At 37.3% G+C, this 23,272-nt stretch overlaps 2 protein-coding genes across 12 annotated transcripts in view; one reads left to right on the top strand and one right to left on the bottom strand.

Annotated features, from left to right (window-relative positions):
• Positions 1 to 1,282: 1,282 nt before the first annotated feature.
• LOC106884019 (nascent polypeptide-associated complex subunit alpha) lies at positions 1,283 to 14,855 on the bottom strand. Of its 2 annotated transcripts, none has more exons than XM_014935196.3 (7): positions 14,723 to 14,855; positions 10,587 to 10,746; positions 9,180 to 9,273; positions 7,105 to 7,235; positions 4,743 to 4,877; positions 3,036 to 3,158; positions 1,283 to 1,471 (listed from the first exon to the last, which is right to left on the bottom strand). In XM_014935196.3, exons 2-7 carry the CDS (start codon positions 10,731 to 10,733, stop codon positions 1,457 to 1,459), a joined length of 645 nt encoding a protein of 214 aa, XP_014790682.1. In that variant the 5' UTR covers positions 10,734 to 10,746; positions 14,723 to 14,855; the 3' UTR covers positions 1,283 to 1,456. The 2 variants fall into 2 exon arrangements, with proteins under 2 accessions (XP_014790682.1, XP_089206078.1); XM_089349952.1 differs by having other exon boundaries at positions 14,663 to 14,748.
• Positions 14,856 to 17,382: 2,527 nt separating this feature from the next.
• The window catches only part of LOC106883986 (annexin A6), a 53,739-nt gene continuing 47,849 nt past the window's right edge, over positions 17,383 to 23,272 (top strand). The window contains exons 1-2 of one of the 10 annotated variants that reach the window (XM_089349937.1): positions 17,383 to 17,477; positions 22,936 to 22,986. The gene's annotated coding sequence lies outside the window, so the exon portion shown is untranslated. Of the gene's footprint in view, positions 17,478 to 18,043; positions 19,593 to 20,420; positions 20,440 to 22,088; positions 22,987 to 23,272 lie in introns of those variants that run through there. The other 9 variants (XM_089349941.1, XM_089349936.1, XM_089349935.1 and 6 more) reach the window with 9 other exon arrangements.

Below are 23,272 nucleotides of genomic sequence, written 5' to 3' on the forward strand. Positions count from 1 at the left end.
ATAGAACAGAAAAAAATTTTTGTATTCAAATTAATTTCATGTAAAAAATTGTCTTATTTCGATAATTTCAACCAATCACTGACAAGTATTCAGCTGTTTACAGTTACTCCTTTGGCATTTTAGGCGGTGTAAAGCGTATTTAATTTCCATTACTTCTGACATTTTGCAGAGAGGCAACGCACGTGTGTTCGTTTTCCCTAACCCTAATTGACTTGCTCCTTCCCTCAAAAACCATGCCTTGTGCCTATAATAGAAAGGTTTATTAGCTACTGCCAATATGCTTCAGCCATTTTTTGACAAGGAAATATTTCATCACCGCCAGAATCGTTTGAGAATCGTTTGTTTCCGTAGTCAGCACTTAATGTATTCGGCTGAATGGACGTCAGTCATTGGTTGAAATTACAGAAATACGACAACTTTAACATGAAATAAATTGCAATATAATAATTTTTCTTAAGAAGACTAAGAGAAAAAGATGTTTTATATGACACATTCCACCAGTGTCCCAAGTTTCAAAGTGTTTCGTTAAGAAAATACTGGTGCCACCGTTTTGAACAAGATCCGTATCACCAACATCAACTGAAGATTTTCCGCTTTTCTGAGGTCGATTAAATATTAAAAGTAAGTCCAGCTGTATCACTGAACTAAAAAAATATTGGCCAAGGTGCACAATGAAAAATAAATCAATATTTGAATATTATAACTCATTTTAAAATTTACATTGCCAATTTAAAAACAAGACAAAATTTAGCCAGTATTTTGAGGTATAACCAGATTGTTTACTAGAGAAGCAATAAGAAGCTCAAAATCTAGTCAAAAGTTGTACAGATTTTGCTTAGAATTTAGGATTCAAACAAGGTCATACAACCATCGTTGTTTTATATTCATTTTTCAAGGTTTGTATGGGGGTCACACAGAATTCGTTACGGCAGATTTTCTGCAGTGGGATGCCTTTACTGTTGTCAACTCATACTTTTACAATCATCACAAGTTGTCAAGACACACACATTATATATATATATATATATATATATATATATATATATATATACATATATATATATATATATTACACACACACAAAGGCTTCCTTCACTTTTCATTTACTAAATCCACCCATGTGCTTTAGTTGACCCAGGGCTATAGTGGAAGACATTTGCCCAAGGTGACGCAAAGTGAGACATGCATCTTGTCTTGATATGAGAGAAGAAAAATATCACAAAACACAGAAACAAGAATATGTTGTTCATATTGAAAACAAGAGACATTTTAACACGGCACCTCACAGATCTGATATATTTATAGTCAAAAACTATATAAATATGGTCAAATTTATTGTTTAAGAACTGTACAGAGAGAAAGGCGAAAGAATAGGAGACATAGTAGAAAGCAAAGTTAAAAAAAAAACTGCCAACATATTTAAGGTAACATTTATGCAAATGTTATACAGGTTTCACTACATTGTCAACTCCTGCAAAGAGAAAAGAAAAACGAAAATTAATAAAGAACGAATGAAGCGACAGTGTTCATGCAAAATGGAAATATAATTTTAACAATCTGAAATCTCGAAGTCAAACATGAGAAAACATCTATACATGTCTGAATGAGATGTAATTTTGCATGAAGGACACATGAAGTAGTGTTTAACAACTGGTTGTCTGCCCTTCCCTTCAAGAGCCTACTCTGCCCCGAGAGACTGAATCCAACCGTAACCTCTTAATATTCAGATTACTGTTAAATGTAATGCTTTTTTATTCGCATTCTTTAAAATCAATAATGAATTATCTCATAGCGTCAAGATTTCAATGATGTGATTGTACATCTTTCTGAATGACATGGTAAGGTAGATGTGAGGCCAGTTCTGGACAATTTGAAAATAAAACAGGTAGGCTATTTGGGCCAGATATGGTTCCTTTATCATTTAATCCAGCCGAAATATACAAAATGTTTTATGTTAAAACTGACCAGATCCAATCTCTCACACCTACCCTAGAATGTCATTCTACGAATATACAAACACATCATTGAAATCTGGAAGCTACATGAGAATACGTGATTAATTCAAAGCAATGTGAATAAATAAACTTTACATTTGACAAAGAAATCTGAATGCTAAAGAGTTAAAGAACTACATAGAGCCATTTACCCAAATTTTAGTATTCCTGAATTAGGCACAGGTATGGCTATGTAGCTGTGAAGTTTCCTTTCCAATTGAGGTTTGGCATCTTGGGCCTCAATGCATGGCTATCTGATGAACTGTTTTCTATAGCCCTAGGCCAACCACAACCTTTTACGTGGATTTTAAAACTGTCACATATACAGACGCAGGTTTATGTGAGTGTCCAAGTCTGTGTTAACGTTTGTGACTGCTTGTACAGAAATGCAATGAGCTGTGTTCCCCCTGCCACTTTGTGCCATCCTTCAAAGATATACGAAAGTTAAGGGTTAGCATCATGACAGGCAACCAACTGTAAAACTACTTCAAGTAACATTTTTGTCCAACCCATGAAGGCAGGGAAAAACAGATGTAAAATGATTTTCAGCCACGGGTTTCCCATCTGGTTCTCTTTAGTGTTAAAATCTGTTCAGCAGTTTTTATGTAATTAACTTCATTATGTTGATTTAATTCCTATAGGGTATTGGTGTTGCTAACCTCATCATGAGTTGGTTTAATTAAAAACTCATTGAGTACTGGTGTAATTAGTCCCACTGACATCACCGATGGCAAAACAAAGAAAGATAATGGTTAGCAGGTTTTATACTCATACTAATGATATTAATGGAAAAGTGAAATAGCTACATCAGGGAAATGAAATCTGACTGCAGACTTTGTTCACCTGAAGCAAGCTCACCTTATAATATATACCTAATAACAGCAACAAAATTACGTTTAGCAGATTCTCATTCATGCTAATGAAGTGAAATGAGACCCAACTGGAACCTTTGTTCACAAAGAGCTCACCCCACTATATTATACATACCTATAGCAGTAAGATTAACATTGAAAAAGGAAAGCAAAGAGAAATCCTACTTACCATAATAGCATTGACAATGTCATTATTGTTATTTTTAAGTGCTTTCACAGCTTTCACCCTCGACACACTGGCCTGTGACATAACAAGCTCAATATCTTTAGGCTCAACACCAGTTTCATCAATCTGAAAAGAGGAAGTTACACAACATTATTTCAACAATGGCTAATATTAGATTACCTCCAAACCTCATATTGAATGAGATGTTTTGGCACTGGAGGCAACACACTTATAGATAGGAGTGAGAGAGAGAAATTAAACATACAAAAAATAAGTAGATGCTCAGGGAGGTGGGGAGGGAGAGAGAGAGGAGACCATTGAAACATTTGATGTACCGGTGGCACGTAGAAAGCACTTTTCAAGTGTTGGGCCTCATGGAAGTGATGACAAATGATTGAGACCTTTGGCAACATGCTGTGCCTGAGAAGAAGACCCATCAAGCCAAGTGAAATCATAGTTGAGGCAGATACTGGTGTCACACAACGGAGACCTGTTACACTCTTGGAGTGGTTGGCATTAGGAAGGACATTCAGCCCTAGAAACCATGACAAATCAAACCAGAGTCTGGAGCAGCCCCTCAGCTTACCAGCCCTGGTCAAACTGGCCAACCCATGCCAGCATGGACAATGGACATTAAATGATGATGAATCAGCAATGCCAAAATATCACACAACCACTTCATACAGTCAACAAACTTTGCCTCAAATCAATTGCCATGAGGCTATGTAGTCCCAAATACACATTTGAATAACAGATGAACTGGTCATTGCTAGAACATCTTTGATAATAGGTCTGTTTCATTTGATGTAAAGGGAACACATTATCAATATTACGTAACTATGGTAAATCCAAACGAGTTATTTATCACCATTTATTAATATGGTTAAGTCATTTCACTTCACTTAGAATAACGTAACTGCAGTGAAAAGAAAGCCATCAAAAATCTAGAAAGCAATCTTAATACTTTGTGGATATATACAATATTAACATCAGCTAGAATTTACTACACCCGACTGGCATTCAATGCAGCAAAACCAGGATAAGTGAAGACATGGTCTTTGGTCTAGTCCCACTTGCATGGTACCTTGGGTTTTGTACTATAATCCTGGATCGACCAAAGCTTTGTGAGTGGATTAGGCAGACAGAAACTGAAAGTCTGCAATATGTGTGTCTTCTTGTCTTGACACGATGCAATAGTTGTAGAAAAAAAAAAGGTATCCCCACTCTACAAGAGGAGTTGCATACTTGTGAAAAAACATGTCTGGCCATGGAGAAATATTACCTTGTTTAGAGACAGGTAAGATTAGGCAACAGAAAGGGCATCAAGCTATAGACAATCTGTCTTAGATTTCATCCAACTTGTGCATGGAGTAGACGTTACAATGACGACAATAGACAAAGAAAGAAAACACTTTAATTGGAGTCGTCGTTTAACGTCTGCTTTCCATGCTGGCATGGGTTGGACGATTTGACGGAGGACTGGTGAAACCAGATGGCTACACCAGGCTCCAATCTGATTTGGCAGAGTTTCTACAGCTGGATGCCCTTCCTAACGCCAACCACTCAGAGAGTGTAGTGTGTGCTTTTACGTGTCACCCGCACGAAGGCCAGTCAGGCGGTACTGGCAATGGCCACGCTCAAAATAGTGCATTTCATGTGCCACCCGCACAAAAAAAAAAAATCGTTAAAAAATAAAAAAAGTATGTTTACCTCTTCTTCTTCTGATTCTTCAAGAATTGGTTGAGAAAGAGGATTCTGTGCCCCATCGGGACATGTGGCTGGGTTCTCTGGTGCTTTAAATTTCTCTGCAGCAGCCATTTGAGCCTGTTGGCTCAGATCTTCAATCTAAAAAGTAAAGAATAAATAATTCCCTCTTTAAATTATCAAAAACAACCATTCCACATATTTTAACTCCTCGATAACTATATTTCTAATGAAATACTAAAGCTGACAATTAATGTTTATAACGATAAAGAATTTTGAGGGTTTTACTAAATTAACTGTCATTATTATTATTATTATTTAAGGTGGTGAGCTGGCAGAATTGTTAGCATGCCAGGTGAAATACTTAGTGGTATTTCGTCTGCCGCTACATTCTGAGTTCAAATTCCGCTAAGGTCGACTTTGCCTTATATCCTTTCAGGGTCAATGAAATAAGTACCAGTTATGCACAGGGGTTGATATAATCGACCAGTCCCCTTCCCCCAAAATTTTCAAGGACTTGTGCCTAGAGTAGAATTGGAGCATAACAAAAAGTGCCCATAAAATTTAGGAAAATCTTAATTTAGATATAAACCTTTCGATACAAGGTTTTTGAAGCATAGAACTTGAGATAGCGTCCGGTAGGGTAGAACCAAAAGGTTTTTAAATGTAAATACTTAGTGCTAAGTTACTAAGTATGTAAAATACTTGATTTGAAATTTCACTCATATCCATGAATGTAAACAATAATACAAACAAAATTTGGAAATATGTCAATCTTTCAGCATTCAAACCAACCATATCCGGCCTAAATATTTCACTAGTTTTATTCAAACCAGCCTCTCACACCTAACGTAAAATTTCATTCTAAAATCAAACAATCACATCATCAAAAGCTCAATGCTATGAAATAATGCAGGATTAATTGAAAACGAATAAATAAGCATTCCATTAGACAGAATAAGCTGAATGCTAAGGGGTTAAAATCCAAAACAATTTTGAAAATTTACGTTGTTTCTGTAAATGTTGTAGAATACAAACAAAATTTGGTAATATGTTAATGATGATGATTTTACCCAAACGAGCTTCAATCCATGTCATTAAAGTGATATTTTGAAATGAATTTTAATCTTTCAATTCTAACATTTTCATCAAGGATTTTAATTCATAGTATGTTCGGAGTTGATGGCAAAATAATCCAATAATAAAATGTCTTTCACGTTTCAAATACTTTTCTCTGATTTTTTTCTGAACTTAAACTTTAAATTATTTTGATATAAGTTTAAGCACTGCAATAAGACCTCAAATATATCTTAAATATTAGAAATATTGTAGCTGAATCTTTATCTTATGGTTGAGTTTTAACAATAAATATTTAGCAGTTAAAACCAACGAATAGTTGAATTTCTAAATGCAACAACACAATAATAAGGATATTATTTCATCAAATTAAAAAATTCGAACCTATGACTATGTCTACAATAATTATTTGGAAAGACTAAATTATTTACGATTTAACACATATCCTGAACGAAAAGGAGAACTAATTTAAAATATGAGACAACCTAAGCACTAAAAATTTAAGAATAATATATATTTTATATGGGTTAAAAACATGCACACATATATACATATATATCACTGCTCTGTCAAGCGGAAGAGATACAGTTAAAGGGACTTAATTTGTACAGGAAGAAATTCACGAAAAACATATTCGCAGTTACTTAAAGCCTGTACTTTTTGTGATCATATTTTTTTTAAATTAAATACACTGTCTTAAATCTGAAAATTAATCAACTTAGATGGAAAGTTAATTTTTCCATTAACAAAAGTCTCTTACATTAAATTGTAACGGAAGATTTTAATTTAAAAAAAAAAAACACGGTTTTAAAGCACAGAATCAGTTGTTTTCTATGAAATCTATATCCAGCTCATGAAATTGTATTCTGCAGTTTCTGAAAAGAGGCCACCTGGCAAATTGCCAAGACTCAATTACAGCATTACTTTTACTGCTATTTATAATGGCTTTTGCTTCTCCAAAGTGGCAATTTGTGTATCACTTCTGTCCAAACCAACCCAGAACCCTTGCCTCTCCTCTTTGTCATCCTTTAACACTAAGTTGTGTTCCAAACACCACCTTAACCATATACTAAACTTCCACTATGAATTCTTGGCTATTTAGAAAATTAATTGAACCACACCTGCAGTGTATTCTGATGACAAACACGATCCTAAAGAGATCAATCTGAACCATGAGTTCAGATATGTATTGGGGGATTTATATTATGGCTAACACTTCAGAAGTAACAATTTGATGAAGAAGTTTATGGAGGTGTAAATGTGTAGATAATAATTGATGAATAAATGTTACCTTAGCCTCTCCAAACACAATGTAGGTATCTGATGCTGGGCTTTTATACACATCTGGTCGGTTGATAACAAACAGAATATTTTTGGATTTGCGTATCGTAACCCTGGTAACACCTTGTACTTGTTTAAGACCTGCAATATAAACATCCAGTGATAGATTGGAAGATACTTTCCTGTGTACAGCAGAGGTTATCGGGATTAGGGGTAACAGTGAGATTAGATCCTTGATATTTAACAAAATGAATTAATAAAGACATGGATATGAGTGGTTGGCGTTAGGAAGGGCATCCAGCTGTAGAAACTCTGCCACATCAGATTGGAGCCTCGTGTAGCCATTTGGTTTCACCAGTCCTCAGTCAAACCGTCCAACCCATGCTAGCATGGAAAGCGGACGTTAAATGATGATGATGATGATGATGGATAGACTTTTAACTCCATTGAACTTTCAGTACAAATACTAATAACAGAATAAAGTAATATAGAACAATATGGCTGTAGCTTTAACTAAAACAGCTGGTGAGAGGATATGTTCCTTGAATGGCATGTTGGAAGTTAAGCATTAGACACTGAAAAAGAGGGACAAGTCCATAGGTTGCAAACGTTTCTCTAAAGAAGGTTCATTTTGTCGGTGAATTATCTAAGTGTTAGAATCAGTAACATGTACCACAATGTCAAGAAATATTGAAATATTCATTTCAGTGATTCCTAAAAAGTATTTCTTTTCTTTTTTCTTAATATTTGTTTCAGTCATTTGAGTGCAGCCATGCTGGAGCACCGCGTTTAGTCGAACAAATCGACCCCAGGACTTATTCTATCAGTCTCTATTGCCGAACCGCTAAAGTTATGGGGATGTAAACACATCAACATCGGTTGTCAAGCGATGTTGGGGGAACAAACACAGACACACAAACATATACAGATACATCATCATCATCATCATCGTTTAACGTCCGCTTTCCATGCTAGCATGGGTTGGACGATTTGACTGAGGACTGGTGAAACCGGATGGCAACACCAGGCTCCAGTCTGATTTGGCAGAGTTTCTACAGCTGGATGCCCTTCCTAACGCCAACCACTCAGAGAGTGTAGTGGGTGCTTTTACGTGTCACCCGCACGTATACATACATATATATATACACATATATATACGACAGGCTTCTTTCAGTTTCCGTCTACCAAATCCACTCACAAGGTTTTGTTCGGCCCAAGTGCCACACAGTGGGACTGAACCCGGAACCATGTGGTTGATAAGGAAGCTTCTTACCACACAGCAAAACTACAATACAGTGTCACTAACGCAAATAATTAATATTACTGTACACCCAACTTTGATAACTACAGAGACAGATTGTAAATTGTTAAAGTAATAATGGAGTTATCAAATACATTAACTGATATATTGATTCCAAATTCTGACACAAGGCCAGCAATTTTGGGAGAGGGGTTGATTCATCAACCCCAGAATTCAACTGGTACTTATTTCATCACCACCTAAAGGTTGAAAAGTAAAGTCGATTTTGGCAGAATTTGAACTCAGAACAAAAGCAGACGAAATACTGCTAAGCATTTTGCCTGGTGTGTTAATGATTCTGCCAGCTCACCCACCTGATTTAACTGATATATTAGGGAGATAATTTTCATTGTTTGGTCATTGGACGGATGACAGAGTAACATTGGGATGATACAGGAAACTGCCTGTTACATAAATGAAATGTAAATGGGGAGAAACGGGGTCAGATTTGAATGTTCAATCATTAAACAATTATGATTGATACAACATGGAACACATTGAGAAACACGGACCAAGTCAAATTTCTTCACATCAAATCCTGATGTTTTTAGACAGGGCGCATCTATGTAGTCATAGGTATACAAAAAAAAAATGATATGGTCACATGAGGAATGCTTTTAATCATGGGTTTGCTGAATCTGCACCAGCAAGGGCTTAAACAACCTGGAGATGCTGCATTTACCGACCAATATATACAATATCACTAAAAATAGCAGTTAAAATGATGACGCTTGATATGGTAACTTACATATAAATTGTAACTGAAATAAAAACACGTTATTTACCAAGTTTCGACATTGCCTTCCGAGCTTTTTTCTCACTTCGGCTTTGTTTAGCTTTACTAACTAATTCCTCCTGAAGACCAGCTACTTGGGCAACCTGCAACCAAAAGATAATTGTAATGAAGATTAATTAAAGATAGATAATTAACACTCAAATAAGGCAGATACATGTCTATATTACATATAAAATTAAATCAGCTTATTCACATAACCCCCTATCCACCCATGTCATGTCTATCTATCTATATATATTTATGTATATATCAACATCAAAATCAAATCAAATGGAAATTGTAGCTGTGACCCCCGTGCCGGTAGCATGTAAAAAGCACCATCCGAACATGGCTGATGCCAGCTCTTCTGGCCTGTCATCAATGCAAATTCACAACTTCTTACTTTGTCTATACAATGGTGGATAGGCCAAAGAAACTATAAAGGTTTGTAGCTTAGTGGTTTAAGTATTTGCTTTCATGATCGCAAAGGTTATGAGTTCAATACTTGGCAGTGCGTTGCCTCCTTGTGCAAAACACTTTATTTCATGTTGCTCCAGGTCACTCAGCTGGAAAAAATAAGTAATACCTCCATTTTAAAGGGCCAGCCTTGTCACTTCCTGTGTCCTGTTGAATCTACCTGAGAACTAAATTAAAGGTACATGTATCGGAGGAGTGTGGAGGCGCAATGGCCCAGTTGTTAGGGCAGCGGACTCGCGGTCATAGGATCACAGTTTCGATTCCCAGACCGGGCGTTGTGAGTGTTTATGAGCGAAAACACCTAAAGCTCCACGAGGCTCCAGCAGAGTGGCGACCCCTGCTGTACTCTTTCACCACAACTTTCTCTCACTCTTCCTGTTTCTGTTGTACCTGTAATTCAAAGGCCCAGCCTTGTCACACTGTGTCACGCTGAATATCCCCGAGAACTACATTAAGGTTACACGTGTCTGTGGAGTGCTCAGCCACTTGCACGTTAATTTCACGAGCAGGCTGTTCTGTTGATCGGATCAACTGGAACCCTCGACGTCGTAAGCTACGCAGTGCCAACAACAACAACATCGGAGGAGTGCTCAGCTACTTACAAATTAATTTCAAAAGTAGCTTTTCCATTGATCAGATCAACTGAAACCTTCATCATAATCAAGCACCAGTGATATCAATCTCAGGTACGAGAGAGACAATAGTGTCATTAAACAGAAGCATTTCAATAAACAGAAAAAAAATTTGCTGCTTTTATCACAAATATTAATCTTATACAAGCTGTTTATTAAATTCTGTGGTGATGGTCATTGCTTATATACACCAGTCAGTTAAATAAAGCTTTCAAATTTTCAAACTCCTGAATCAAATATTTCAAATTATGTTGCTGGACAACGAATATGTAAAATACGAAATAAAAGGCATCTAAATATATTATTACCTGGCTCTGCTGTGATGTGCCGGCACCATCCTCTTGCAATTCTGGTAAAGAGTCATCAGACTTGGAGTCTGAATCAGCATCATCATCATCCTCAACTTCTTCTTTCTTGGTGTTTTGGACAGGTTTCTCCACTGCTTCTGTTGGCATGGTGATGATGTTACTGAAATTAAAAAAAACAAGAATCTCTTAACAAAAGCTTAGACAATCAAAAAGATTGTCTTCCAGTGATGTTTCAGATAATGGACGTTTTCCCCATAACAAAAGATTAATTTGAAGTATATTTGCCACTTAAATGTGGCTAACCCCTAAGGGTGAATGCTACTGTAGCTTGTAGCCCCAGGAGAACATCTTCTCCAGCTGGCTATTGACACATTTCCTGTGCCCTGTAGGTATTTGCAAAGGGAAGTCAATACCTACAGGGCACAGAAAGTGTATCAATAGCCAGCTGGAGGAGATGTTCTGGGGCTACAAGCTACAGTACCATTTACCCTTAGGGGTTAGCCACATTTAAGTGGCAAATATACTTCATGTTGTCGTGCAGCTACTGTTTATACCTCGTTCAGAGAGTTATTAAAAGATTAATTATTTTCTCATTAACAATTAATAAAAAAAGTCAAGTAACCAAAAGTACAAAAAGCTAATTTCCAAGAGGGAAATGTTGTGGGAATATCTTACAAAATTATTCTACCATTTAGAGATTTAAACAAAAAAACTAATACAGATAAAAAAAATTGCAGCTACAATATATTGAGTGGTTTCAGTTATCAGACGGCAGCCATGCTGGAGCACTGCCTTTAAGAGTTTTATTCAAATGAATTAACCACAATACTTATCTTTTTAAACCTGGTACTTATTGTTGGTCTCTATTGCTGAACTGCTAAGTTACAGGGATGTAAACACACCAACAGCGTATCAAGCAGTGGAGGAACACACACACATGGGCTTCTTCAGTTTCCGTGTACCGAATCCACTCAAAAGGTATGGGTATGCCCAAGGCTATAGCAGGAGACTCTAGCCCAAGGTAACATGCAGTGGGACAGAATCTGGAACCATGTGGCCGAGAAGCAAACTTCTTACCACATGGTCACCGAAACACTATCCAATAGTGTGGTGATGTTACTTTCCATGCTGGCATGGGTTGGGCAGCCTGGCTGTAACTGGTAAGCCAGAGTGCTGCACCAAGCTCCAGTTTCTACGGCTGGATGCCCTTCCCAACACCAACCATTCCAAGAGTGTAGTGGGTGCCTTTTACGCATCATCGTCCCTACTGCTTCGTAATTTTACTACTGAATAATCTCTTCACATCGATGCTTATATTGAAAACTCCAGTTAATTCATTTGTTCATTTAACCTCCATTTTTCTATGCTAGCATGAGTTAGATGAGTAAGATACTACAGTTAAAAATTCTTGTCACCAACCCCTACAGAAACCTTTGAAACCAGACTGGATGGCCATCATTGTTTCATCACTCAAGCAGTGACAGCAGTGGAATATCAACATTCATGCACATTCACTCAAGACTTCCAGTAGTTTCCATTCACCAAATTCATTTCCCCATAGATGCTGTACAGCAGAACTGAACTCTCAACCACATGTGGTTAAGAAGTGAACTTCTTAACGACACAGCTATGTCTGTGCCTTACGCACTGTATTTTAAATGTCCTTTGTTGAATTATTTATTGTTGTATCTTTGAGAATTATTTCCCTCATTACAAAAACTAATACATGCTTGTTAATCAGGTAAGCTGCAACAATAGATGCCCACGTGACTACGGTCCCTTTGTTCAGGTAAATATTACAGAGTAACATTAATCTAAGTAGCAGTAACAATACCACGAAGTTTGTGGAAAGTGGGAAAAGAAAGCTGTTTTGTCTAATTATACCTCTGAAGAAATAGATTTCAGCAAAATAATATGAAGTTTAAAAGTTAATGTTAACTTCACTGTTAAAGGTAGGAGATGACAATCGTTAGATCCTCGGTTACATCAAAGGAATCTCGGTTTAAGACCTGATGAGAAGATTTTACGATCGAAGACATTCCAACCGTAATCATGTACTTCATCCAATGCCCTCTTATAAATCAAGGGGACAGTAAGCTGTCTTATCAAGTTGAGTTGACAGAATTGGATAGAGTGCCCTATATTATTCCAGTTGTCCTCCTGTCGCGGTTAACTTAAACCTTCACTTTTCGGAGGTTAAAATAACAAGTATCAAGTCCCAGGACCAATCGAAACAGAAGATAAACCAACCGTTTATTAGAGTGAAAAGAAAAAAGCTAGACACAAAAAGGACGTGCTGAGAAATACAATATGGAATAAAATAAACAAGGGTATAATTGGAAGATTTGGTTGCTATTCCTAGCAGGCCGAGCACCCACATAAAAGCTACCTTGTTGTCTCGATCATTTTAAAGCCTTCCGGAATCGATAAACTTATTATAGGATCGATTTAATAGATTGGATGGCCCCCTTCCTCAAAAAGCCTGGAGCCCTCATTCATAATTATTACCCGGGCAATATCTGTAAATCCTGACATGCACTTCGGTATCGGAGCCAATAAAATATTGGTCAACCATGTTAGTAGATGAGAATAGTTAGCCAGGTGTAACAAAGATGTTATTGTAGCGAACGGCGGGAAGATCCAGGTAAGACTAATCGTGCGCTAAGTTGCTTAAAGAAAAGTAATTAACACCGAACTATGTCGTTCCAATCTCATAGAAAATGTGCTCTTGTTTCAAATAATTAGAAATAATTAATTGTATAACTGCTAATTTACTTCGGTAATTCCATAGGTATGAGGCGAAGCGAGTCCGACAGGATTCGAACTCCGGGAGTTGAAACTAGATACGGCTTTTAATAATTCTGCTACCTCAAGCTGTAATCGAGTTGCCAGTATATATATATGACCCTGGATATAATTAATGTAACTTCAACGGAGATCGATCTGCTTCTAGAGAAAACTGAATCTCGAATGCTGAAAGGTTTATAAGAGGAAGAAAACGAAAGACTGTTTGGCATTCATGCCCTCCCAATGGTGTACATATCAAGTAAGCGGAAAATTAGAATGATGAAAACATAGCACAGACACAAGGGGACAACTAAGGCTGTATGTAGCCCCGATTTGAAGGACAGGGAATCCGGCTGCGTGCCTATATGCCCTGTATATAACGCTCGAATTGTCCTATTATAACCGTACCAGCCCGAAAAACATCCATGCAACCATTTTTAATCTTTCCTAATATATAAGCTGATAATTTTAGTTGTTTGAGGAATATCAGGTTAACAACGGAATTAATGTGGTCCCAGGTACAGTATGTGGTAATAAAGAGGAGATTGTCACGATTGGAAAGTCTTCGACTAGTTTTTGCTCAATCAAGGGTTGATACGGATCTAAAACTACAAACATTACCACATGTAGTTATCTTAACAATTCCCTTGATCATTGGCAGAAAGTCGTCTTATATATGTATATAATGTAAATTAAATAATGCGTTGCGCTGATGGAGGGGTATATATATATACACACACACACATATATATATATATATATACGTCCTCCAAAAAACACTGGTGACAATTAGCTAAAGTGAAGCTATTTAATTCGCACCTTGCACCTCGTTAACCAAGACAAAATAATTTTTGAAAAATTACAGAATCAGTAAAAGAGATTTTAGATTAAAATTTTAATAATCGCCATGAATTACATTTGTTAGGATAAAAAAAAAATATAAATTCGTCATTTCTAATAAGTTGATTGTTAAAAGTTAATTGAAAAAACATCAGATATTTGCAAGATTTAACAATAATTGAAGCTTTTAATTGTTTGGCAATATCAGGATTTATATTAGGTTATTGTCAGATGAAATCTAAGTTCATTCCAGAATGAATTATTGGTACAAAGCATTTCTATTTCTATTTCGAAGGTGCACATGTAGACATATATGGTTATTATAAAGACACGAGAGACACAGAGCTCGCGGCTCATGCTTTTGAGATTCGGGACAAAAAGAAAGATTAAATTCATGTCATAAACGGAGACAAAATTATTTGGGAACGATAGAGAAATCGAATACATACAACACAAAAGTCACTTTAAATTTCGATGATAAACAAATAAAAGGATATTGATTCACTTACATCGAAGACACCGATAAAGATATTCGGAATGAGAGAATATGGTAAAGGAAAAGGAAGTAGCTTAGTGTAGCGCATGCGCAGTTGTGTTCCCCCTGATGACTGGTTATAAAGAAAAGTTTTCGCTGTATAAAAGGAAATATTTATAAAATAATAGATTGTAAAGTTGGTACAAGGATCGGAAATGTCGTGGGAGATGGTCATCTACTAATTGGTATTATATTTTATCGGTCCCGGGCATATGAAAAGCAAAGTCGGCATAGGCAGGATTTGAACTCGGAACTTAAAGGGCCATAACTAAATACCTCACTGCACTTTTTACCAATGATCCACCGTCCGATTCTCATAATTATATTTAATGTCGATGCAAGATTAGAAATTTGGGGAAATAAATCTCCTTTCTTATATAGGTACAAGGCCAGAAATGTTGTGGTTTAACTGATACTTGTTTAATCGACCCTGAAAGGACGAAAGGCAAAGTCGACCCCGGTGGAATTTGAATTCAGAACATAAAGGGCTGGAATAGGGTATGGGTTATCAACCTCAGTACCTGGTTGGTACTTTATTTGGTAAATATTTTCTGTTACACTCGTCTCATGAGACGAGAGTCATCGGCGGGCTTTCGTAATTGCTATCATCACCCGAGAGACAAAGAAAAGGGGAAGGAATTAGGTGTTAGTTTCCATTTGTGGAAAACATTTTCGTCCAAAAATTTTGTTTGCACCTTCTCCAAATTCTTTGCGTTCTATAGGCGATTAGTGGCAAGCAAGATCGACGGCGTCCTCGAGGAAACTCTGGGTGTCGGGGTAGATCAATTAACCTGGAGGACTTTGGGGCTGGAGCCTATGAATAGAGTTACCGAGGGGATCTGTCTGAAATGTGCGCAGGACGACGAAACCGTTCTGCATGCACTCATCTGGTGTCCGGGCATTGTTGACTTGTGGAGCTTTGTCGAGCTGTCGGTGCATGTAGGACGGATCCAGTTGTCGATCGTGAGAATTGCTCCGCCGCCTTCTCTTGACCAGGAAGGGCAAGCAGTTTCCCTCTGTTTAGTGGCTATGGCGAAAGAGGTAGTGTAGTGGACGAGGTTGAAAGGACTGAAGACAGGTACTTTCCTCTCCACATTCAAGCCCCCATTCACTTTTTCAACTTCTATTTGAAAGGAAAGTGCTGCTCCACACACGTATATTTTGTTGAAAGGTGGGCGGATGTGGCGAGTATGGCCCGTAAGAATAGGCCTGTCTGAACAGGGGTGCCCTTGGTAGTCGGGATGACTAGGTTGTCTGGGCTTCTTTGCTCGGCCGTGAGTGGAACTCCTCCCACCCAACACTTTCAGATAATTTTATTGTTGAAATTTTGCTAATTGTTGTTTATACATGTTTTTATTATATACTTGTGGCCAATAAAGAAAAGATTTTGAGAAATGGGAATAGTCGATTACATCTCAACTGGTATTTGTTTTATTGAACCGAAAGGACAAAAAGTAAAATCGAATTTGAACTCATAACGTAAAGACAGAAAAAATACTGCTAAGCATTTTTGTTTGGCGTGCTAACGATTCAGCCACCCCGCCGCTTTCGCCAATTTTCTCTTGGTAATAGGTTTAGGCACAAATCCAGCAATTTTGATGGGAGGAAGTAAGTCGAACCCATTGAATCCCAGTATTTCACTCGTACTTTATTTTATCGACTCTGGAGGGATAAAAAGCAAAGCTGACCCCAGCGAGATTTGAACTTACAATACAAAGTTGGATGAAATACTACTGAGCATTTTGTCCAATACACTCGTGATTTTGCCAACATAGGGACAGAAATTTTGTAAAGGAAATTTTATATTTATTTCCCCTGTCACAAGTAATTCGGCAACCAGGATCCTTTTTTTTTTTTTCTTTTTGTAAAATCAGTGCACGCTATAAGGGCTCGTATTGAGAACACGAGCACTTTCTCGAAATCTATCTGCATCTCGTTAATTATAACATTCAGAAGTATCTGTTGTGGTTTTCCTTTACAGTTGTTGTCGTTTGTCGCCTTCCTTTATAGAAAACCACGCATTCACCAACCTACACAAAATACGATTTGTATCACAGATATGTCTATTTTTTTAAAAATTATTATTTTACTTGCTGATTCTGGAGAAAGGAACAGAACCTATGACCATTGCAAGCCCTCTGTGTCTGGTGAGACTGATACCGTTAATGTTCTTTTTAAACTCTTGCAGGTAATCATTTGCTGGAAGAACTGAAGAGAGGGAGGAGATTCTGAAGAGAAAATGTTCTAGAGATGAAGGATCATACAATGCCTTAGACCAGCGGTTCTCAACCATTTAAAAAAAAAATCAATGGACCCGTTTGTTTGCTTTATTCTGGTGGATCCCCATAGCCAATCGATATTTAGAAACTAATTCTATAGATACTTTCAAAATTCTATGTTATTCACACATTCACTTGTAGAGATTGAACTGTATAAAATATTAGAGAAGTACATTTAAATGAAAACTTTTCATGGATCCTTAAATATTACTGTGGATCACCAATTTACTGTTTTGTTTGCGTGGAACCCCAGAAATCTTATATGGACCCTTATGGACCCTTAAGGGTTCATAGAATTAACTCAAAATATGGTCCCGAGGTGATGGAAGCCAACATCAGCTGGTTCATGTTTAGCTAGAACGCAGAAAGCTTTGACAGGACGAGAATAAAAGTTCAATACTTAACATCACGTTTATGAATTTGTGCTGCAAAGATTCCTGATGGGAAATCGTGAGTCGGAACAGATATTGTTGGATTTCGGGATGGTCTTTTTTTTTTTTTTTTGCCAAATAAACACACGCACGAGTGAAAGAAAGAATATATAGTGCGTGTGTTTATTTGGAAAAAAAAATGACCGTCCCGAAATACAACACTATCAATACTTAACAGTTCATTGTAAATGCTCCACTGTTTATGTGACATTTAGTTTCGTATTACACTTTCTCAAATTATCTTAGCTAATGATTAATGAATAAATCTGTCTTTATCAATAATTCTCATTTTTTTTTTTTTATGGCTTCGTAATTTATTCTTGATACATTCGAGATTAGATTTACGAGAAAAAAATTACTGGTACACTTCGTTGGAAAAGTTAAAATTAGTTTTTAAAAGTTATAAATAAGAAAAAATATTGAAGTTTTGCTTCCAACAATTAATCATATTGTGTATAACAAATTTACGAACTCTCGACATTTAAATCTATGGATTCTCTAAAGCTTTAAATTATATTATTAAAAACTATAATGCATACAGATACCCCTTGCAGTGCACAGTTTAAGTAACATTGATCTAAGTCCTTGGGGTTTTATCTACGTAATCGACCAAAGACACTTTCAGCTTTACTACGAACACACGAAACTGAAACATTTGCTGGAAGAGCCATGCGCTTTGGTCTGACGAGTCAGCCAAAGTGAAGAACTTAGAAGTCCAACTTTTCCAAACATCTCAAATGAGACGGTTTGGAGGATGTAATTTACCTGCAATTAGTGATACTTCTGCGACTTACTCTGTTCATCCAGGTACGTGATAGCCACACAGAAAGATAAAGTAATTTCATGTCTTGTTTACCATTTTTAGTTGGAACTGTTTCCCCCTTGCAAACACCTTTTGGTAAAGGTATGAATGTCATCACTTCCCTTTATCGCTCTCGAAATTGTTAATTAATTTCATGACAATTATTGATTATACTCTTCCAGTAAAAGTTTGACTATCGTATTTGATGGCAAAAGAGACACACGGGCATATTAGACGCACCTCAATTTCAACAATGCATATTTTTATTTTCATATATATATATATGAACCCAGAACCATGTATTTGGAAAGCAAGCTTTTTTTAACACACAGCCACGCTTACGCCTGTTGGGAAAATATAAGAAGTCAGCTAAACCTTTTGAAAAGCAGGTCACATTTTCATCATAAATGCGTACTTCAATTCCTTCCCATCATCCACCTTTGGGAATAAATATAGGAATCTCCATCTTGAATTTTCTTCATGGCGTGAGTCAAACTCTAAAGGGAGAGTATATTTTTTGCATTTGAACGGAATGAAAACCATTTTTTTTTTCAATTCCAACCTCAGCTGCAATATTTTTAAGCTTTCATCTCTTGTCCAATGCTTTTCCGCATTCCGTAAAGATTATTGTCACATCAGTTCTAGCATTTTCGTGTTAGTCTGCCTCTTTTTACACACCACACTCCCCATTAGCCCTCAAATTGCTACTGAGACAAAACACGAAATATAAAAGGTAAAAACGATTACAATTTAAAAAAAAAAACACGGTTTAAACAGTAGTAAAATGGAAATTTTGTAAATTGATATAAAGTAAATTATGTAAAAATGGAAACCGAGGCGAAGGTGAAAAATATCAAAGTAACAGTGGATGAATTAAATAAGAGCACTCAGAGAGCGCAATCCTCCGCCAAGGCTGTCTTCTCAATTAGATGATTTTTAAAATGAGAATATCTGAAATAAACTTGACAGCTCTCAGAAACGAGAATATCAAAAATGAACCCGACCACTCTCAAAAATTGAATAAAAAACCGGAAAAATAATCCAGAATACCGGATTGATCTCCAAATCTAATCAGTTCGTGCCAGTCACAAGGCCAAACATTCCTAAAAGTTTCATCCGAATCTATCCAGTGGTTCTTGAGATATCTTGTCCACGAACAAACAAACAAATGTGACTGAAAATAATGCCTTCGCTAAGGCGGAGGTAATAATCAAAAAGTCGTACAGCAAACACGAGTCGACCAGTTTGAGGCAAAAAGGCGTCTGATCACGTTCACATATTCGAGAAACACTGACACATTGCAAATCTCCTTGTTGCCATAGTGTTGGACAAGTAAGTATTTAAATGTTTCAAATAATCTTAAGGTGGCGGTGCAAAATCGTAATCTACGTTGTCGAAAATACAGAATTCTGAAGAAATTTTTAAAAAGTCAAAAAAGTCTACATATAACAAAAGTGGTTTGGGTGCACATTCGACATGTCCGCTCCAGTTTCTCCCACTTTACAAACGTTTAATACTCACTATTTGCTAAAACGAGAAATATATTTGGTGTTGTGGCTAAATTTGATTTTTTGTCACCTTTTTTCAGAAACAGTTTTATGTATCTGTGAACGGCGTTGGAGAGCCTAAAGATTAAAGTTATAGTTGAGAAAAAGTTAGCTGACATGGAGGACTGGAAGCTATCAAGAATACAAGACGTGTCCCACGTATCATGAAAACTAAGTTCCCTCGAACTCTGATGGTCTTTGGATGTGTTTCCAGTGGGGTTGACGTCATTCTGTCTCACGTCTTTGATCAGGGCCTTATGCTCAATTCAGACGGCTATGTGAAGCTGTTGGAAACTGTGATCAAACCTGGCTGGAGATGGCTGCAATTGGAAGACCATATGTATGGCTGCATGATCCTTGCCATACCTCCAGAAAGAGTCAGAAGTCGTTTTTGGAGAATTCTCACGACTTCGCCAGCTCCATTTTCTAACCTCCTAATTCCTCCGGTTGTAATCACCTGGGTTACTAATTGTGGGGCGCGGTTGAGAAAGACGCCAACCGCTCTGCATGTAACGTCCACTCCGAGCTGGTGGACGGGATCAAAAAGATGTTTGAAAATTTTCTCAGCGATATAGTGAGGAACACATGCACCAGGTTTCGGAGTCGTCTTGAGGCCGTGGTAGAAGCTGAGGGTAACTACTTCGAGTAAAATATTATCTCACAGTTCTAATCTAGTTGATATTTCTCCTAATTTCCCGGAATATAATTTCATAGGTTTCTGCGTGTGGGGCGCAGTTGAGACCGATACTAGTAGCTCTATCCACAATACCAAGGCCGAACTGGTGGCCACGGTCAAGGAGATGTTCGAAGATCTTCTCAGGGACACAGTAAGGAACACATGCACCAGATTCTGGAGCCGTCTTGAGGATGTGATGGAAACTGAGGGAGGTTACTTTGGTCAAACTGTTATCTCCCAGCCATAACCCAGTTGATATTTTTGTTTTGCTTTTTTTTAAATACTTTTATTTTTGGATAGGATATGTTTTCTCTTCATTCTGTGCAAACAATCAAATTTAGCCGAATACCCTGTGTAATACTACTAGGCACTACTTAAATACAGAGGTCCCGATGCATCTACGTAACGATATGTTTTTACAGTGCACACTCATGAGGGTTAGGGTCAATACACGCCCACATGGTCGGGACGGGACCTCTGTATTTAAGTAGTACCTACTACTACTGTTCGGTGCGTCAAGGATCGCCCGATTTTATTTCATAATTTCGTTTTCTATAATACCAATTTTGTCTCGGTTTTCAACATTAGATTACTCTCGTTCAAGATCTTTTAAACAAAACTCTAATTTTTGTCTAAACATATGGCTAATCAAAGTGTTACTCTCGTTCCAGTTTGATTACATTTTACCCCCTGTGTCCTTTTTTTCTTACTGCACCAAATATGACGAAATTTACAAAATTAGATTCCTTTTATTGAGATATTATTGCAATACATATAAGTCTAACTAAAATAATCCTGTCTATTATAGGCATAAGGCCTGAAATTTTGGAAGGAGGTTAGTTAATTAATTGACCCCAATGCTCAACAGGTACTTTATTTCATTGACCCCGTCCAGCTGGGGTGGGGAACACATACGTCATAGAAACCGGGAAACCGGGCCCATGAGCCTGGCTAGGCTTTAAAAGGGCACATAATAAATAATAATTGTTGAAATATAACCAATTTATTGCACATAAACTTGAACAACAAAATTTTATGTGGATCTCGCTAAGGAACATATAGTCTTAGACCATATCCGAAAGTCTATCATTAACACATAGCTACTGATTCTCTGGCATACTGTCTTACTTTTCCGTTTTATCGCATCTACCTTCACCCCTTAACCCCTATTCCTTCCTCTGAACTAGCAAGTAATGTAGCACCGTCACCGAAGTTCATCCGATGTACCCCCATCTTTCCCTTCTCATCATTCCTGCAGAACCAACACTAAACATTTTGTTTAATCGTTCCACCCCCAGGATTTGACTATCCACCCCCAGAGCTCTCTCCGTTCCACCCCCAGGATTTGACTATCCACCCCCAGAGCTCTCTCCGTTCACCCAGGGCCGTATTCACATTATAGGCTCTCTGGGAGAATCAATGCACTGGACCCTATAGTATTTATTCACAGCAAGCTATTTTGCAAGCATAGATTAGAATTGGGACCCTAGATCCGTGAGGATCCCGAGCAACTGCCCAGTGCGTATCAGGACCATTACACTCCCCCGATGACAACTACCTCCTAGGACAATTACCCCCCTTGGTTAATTACCCCCTCTCCAATATATTAAGAAGTTTTTAATCATCATCTGTTGTCCTCCGGGGGTAAATGTCCTAGACTTGCCAAGTGAACCCATGCTTTAAGACGGCACCGCTCCCTCTACGTTTCTTTAACGGGAACCACTCCTGTTCCATAAAACTTCTGGTCAGACGTTCCAGTTACGATCACTCCGTTTTCACCGTTTTTGTAGTATCTCGAATTACATTATCGGCCCCCCCCCCTATCCTACCCCCAAACTGCAGGGCGTGATTTATGAAAAATTTATTTTAGAAGGTCGAACGACCGAAAAGTTTCTGTAGTTGGCTCATTCCCCACTCCAAGTTATCACGGGTTTACCCAATTATAGTTGACCTGAGGTCAGTCAGCAAAACAATCAGCTCTTTAACACAGACCTTCGATCATATATAACCATTGTATTCTCTGCTTCGTCGGTTTACACTCGTTTGTAGCTGCAATTAAGTGGTCGAAATACATAAATGAGTTGAAAGAAAAAGAAAGTTTATAATGCAATCTCTTAAAGCTTGGCTTTAAAGAGAGTAGTTTTTAGTGTCATAATTTTATATACAACTGCTACGTTAGAGACATGAAACGGACAGCGACCCGCCTCCTTTTATTCGGCTGATGGTCCGAAAATATTTACTCGGTTATCTAAAAATACATCTCCGCATGAAATAGGAATCGATACATCGTATTTTATTCTGTTAATCTCAACTCGAACAGGAATAAAGGAATGACAGTTTTCTGTATATATTTGTGTCTAAACATGCTCGCACCTTGGCAACACAACAACAATTTCTCTTCTCAAAGGTGTGTTTATTTATTTATTCATCCACACATTCTTTATCTCCACAGTAACCGTCGGATCTTCGTCTACACCGAGGGAAAGATACAGAAAAAATTAACGTTTGTATTCATTAGTTACTCTCTTATGTGTTGTTGCTATTATTTTTTAATACAAAAATATCTATATTTAAAACATTATGTAATGTCTTTATTTTTTATTTAACACGATAAGGTACGATATGGTTGCTATTTCTAGCAGACAAGGTGACCACTGGAGGCTCTCTCTTGGGCTACCCGTCAACCTTCAAGGAAAATAAACGTCAGCTTATTAATCCTACGTATTCCTTAAAAAGACGGGTTGGTCACAAGAATGCATTTGATCATCGATCTGTTTGGCCTGGGTTGA

This window comes from Octopus bimaculoides, chromosome 3 (assembly GCF_046866305.1).
Source record: "Octopus bimaculoides isolate indiv1 chromosome 3, ASM4686630v1, whole genome shotgun sequence".
In the NCBI taxonomy this organism is placed as follows: Eukaryota; Metazoa; Mollusca; class Cephalopoda; order Octopoda; family Octopodidae; genus Octopus; species Octopus bimaculoides.

Coding starts and splice junctions, on each gene's coding strand:
- LOC106884019 (XM_014935196.3), bottom strand. CDS start 10,733: ATGCCAACAGAAGCAGTGGAGAAACCTGTCCAAAACACCAAGAAAGAA. Junction 9,274..10,586: donor GCACATCACAGCAGAGCCAG/GTAATAATATAT, acceptor TTTTGGTTGCAG/GTTGCCCAAGTAGCTGGTCT. Junction 4,878..7,104: donor TTGTGTTTGGAGAGGCTAAG/GTAACATTTATT, acceptor TTTACTTTTTAG/ATTGAAGATCTGAGCCAACA.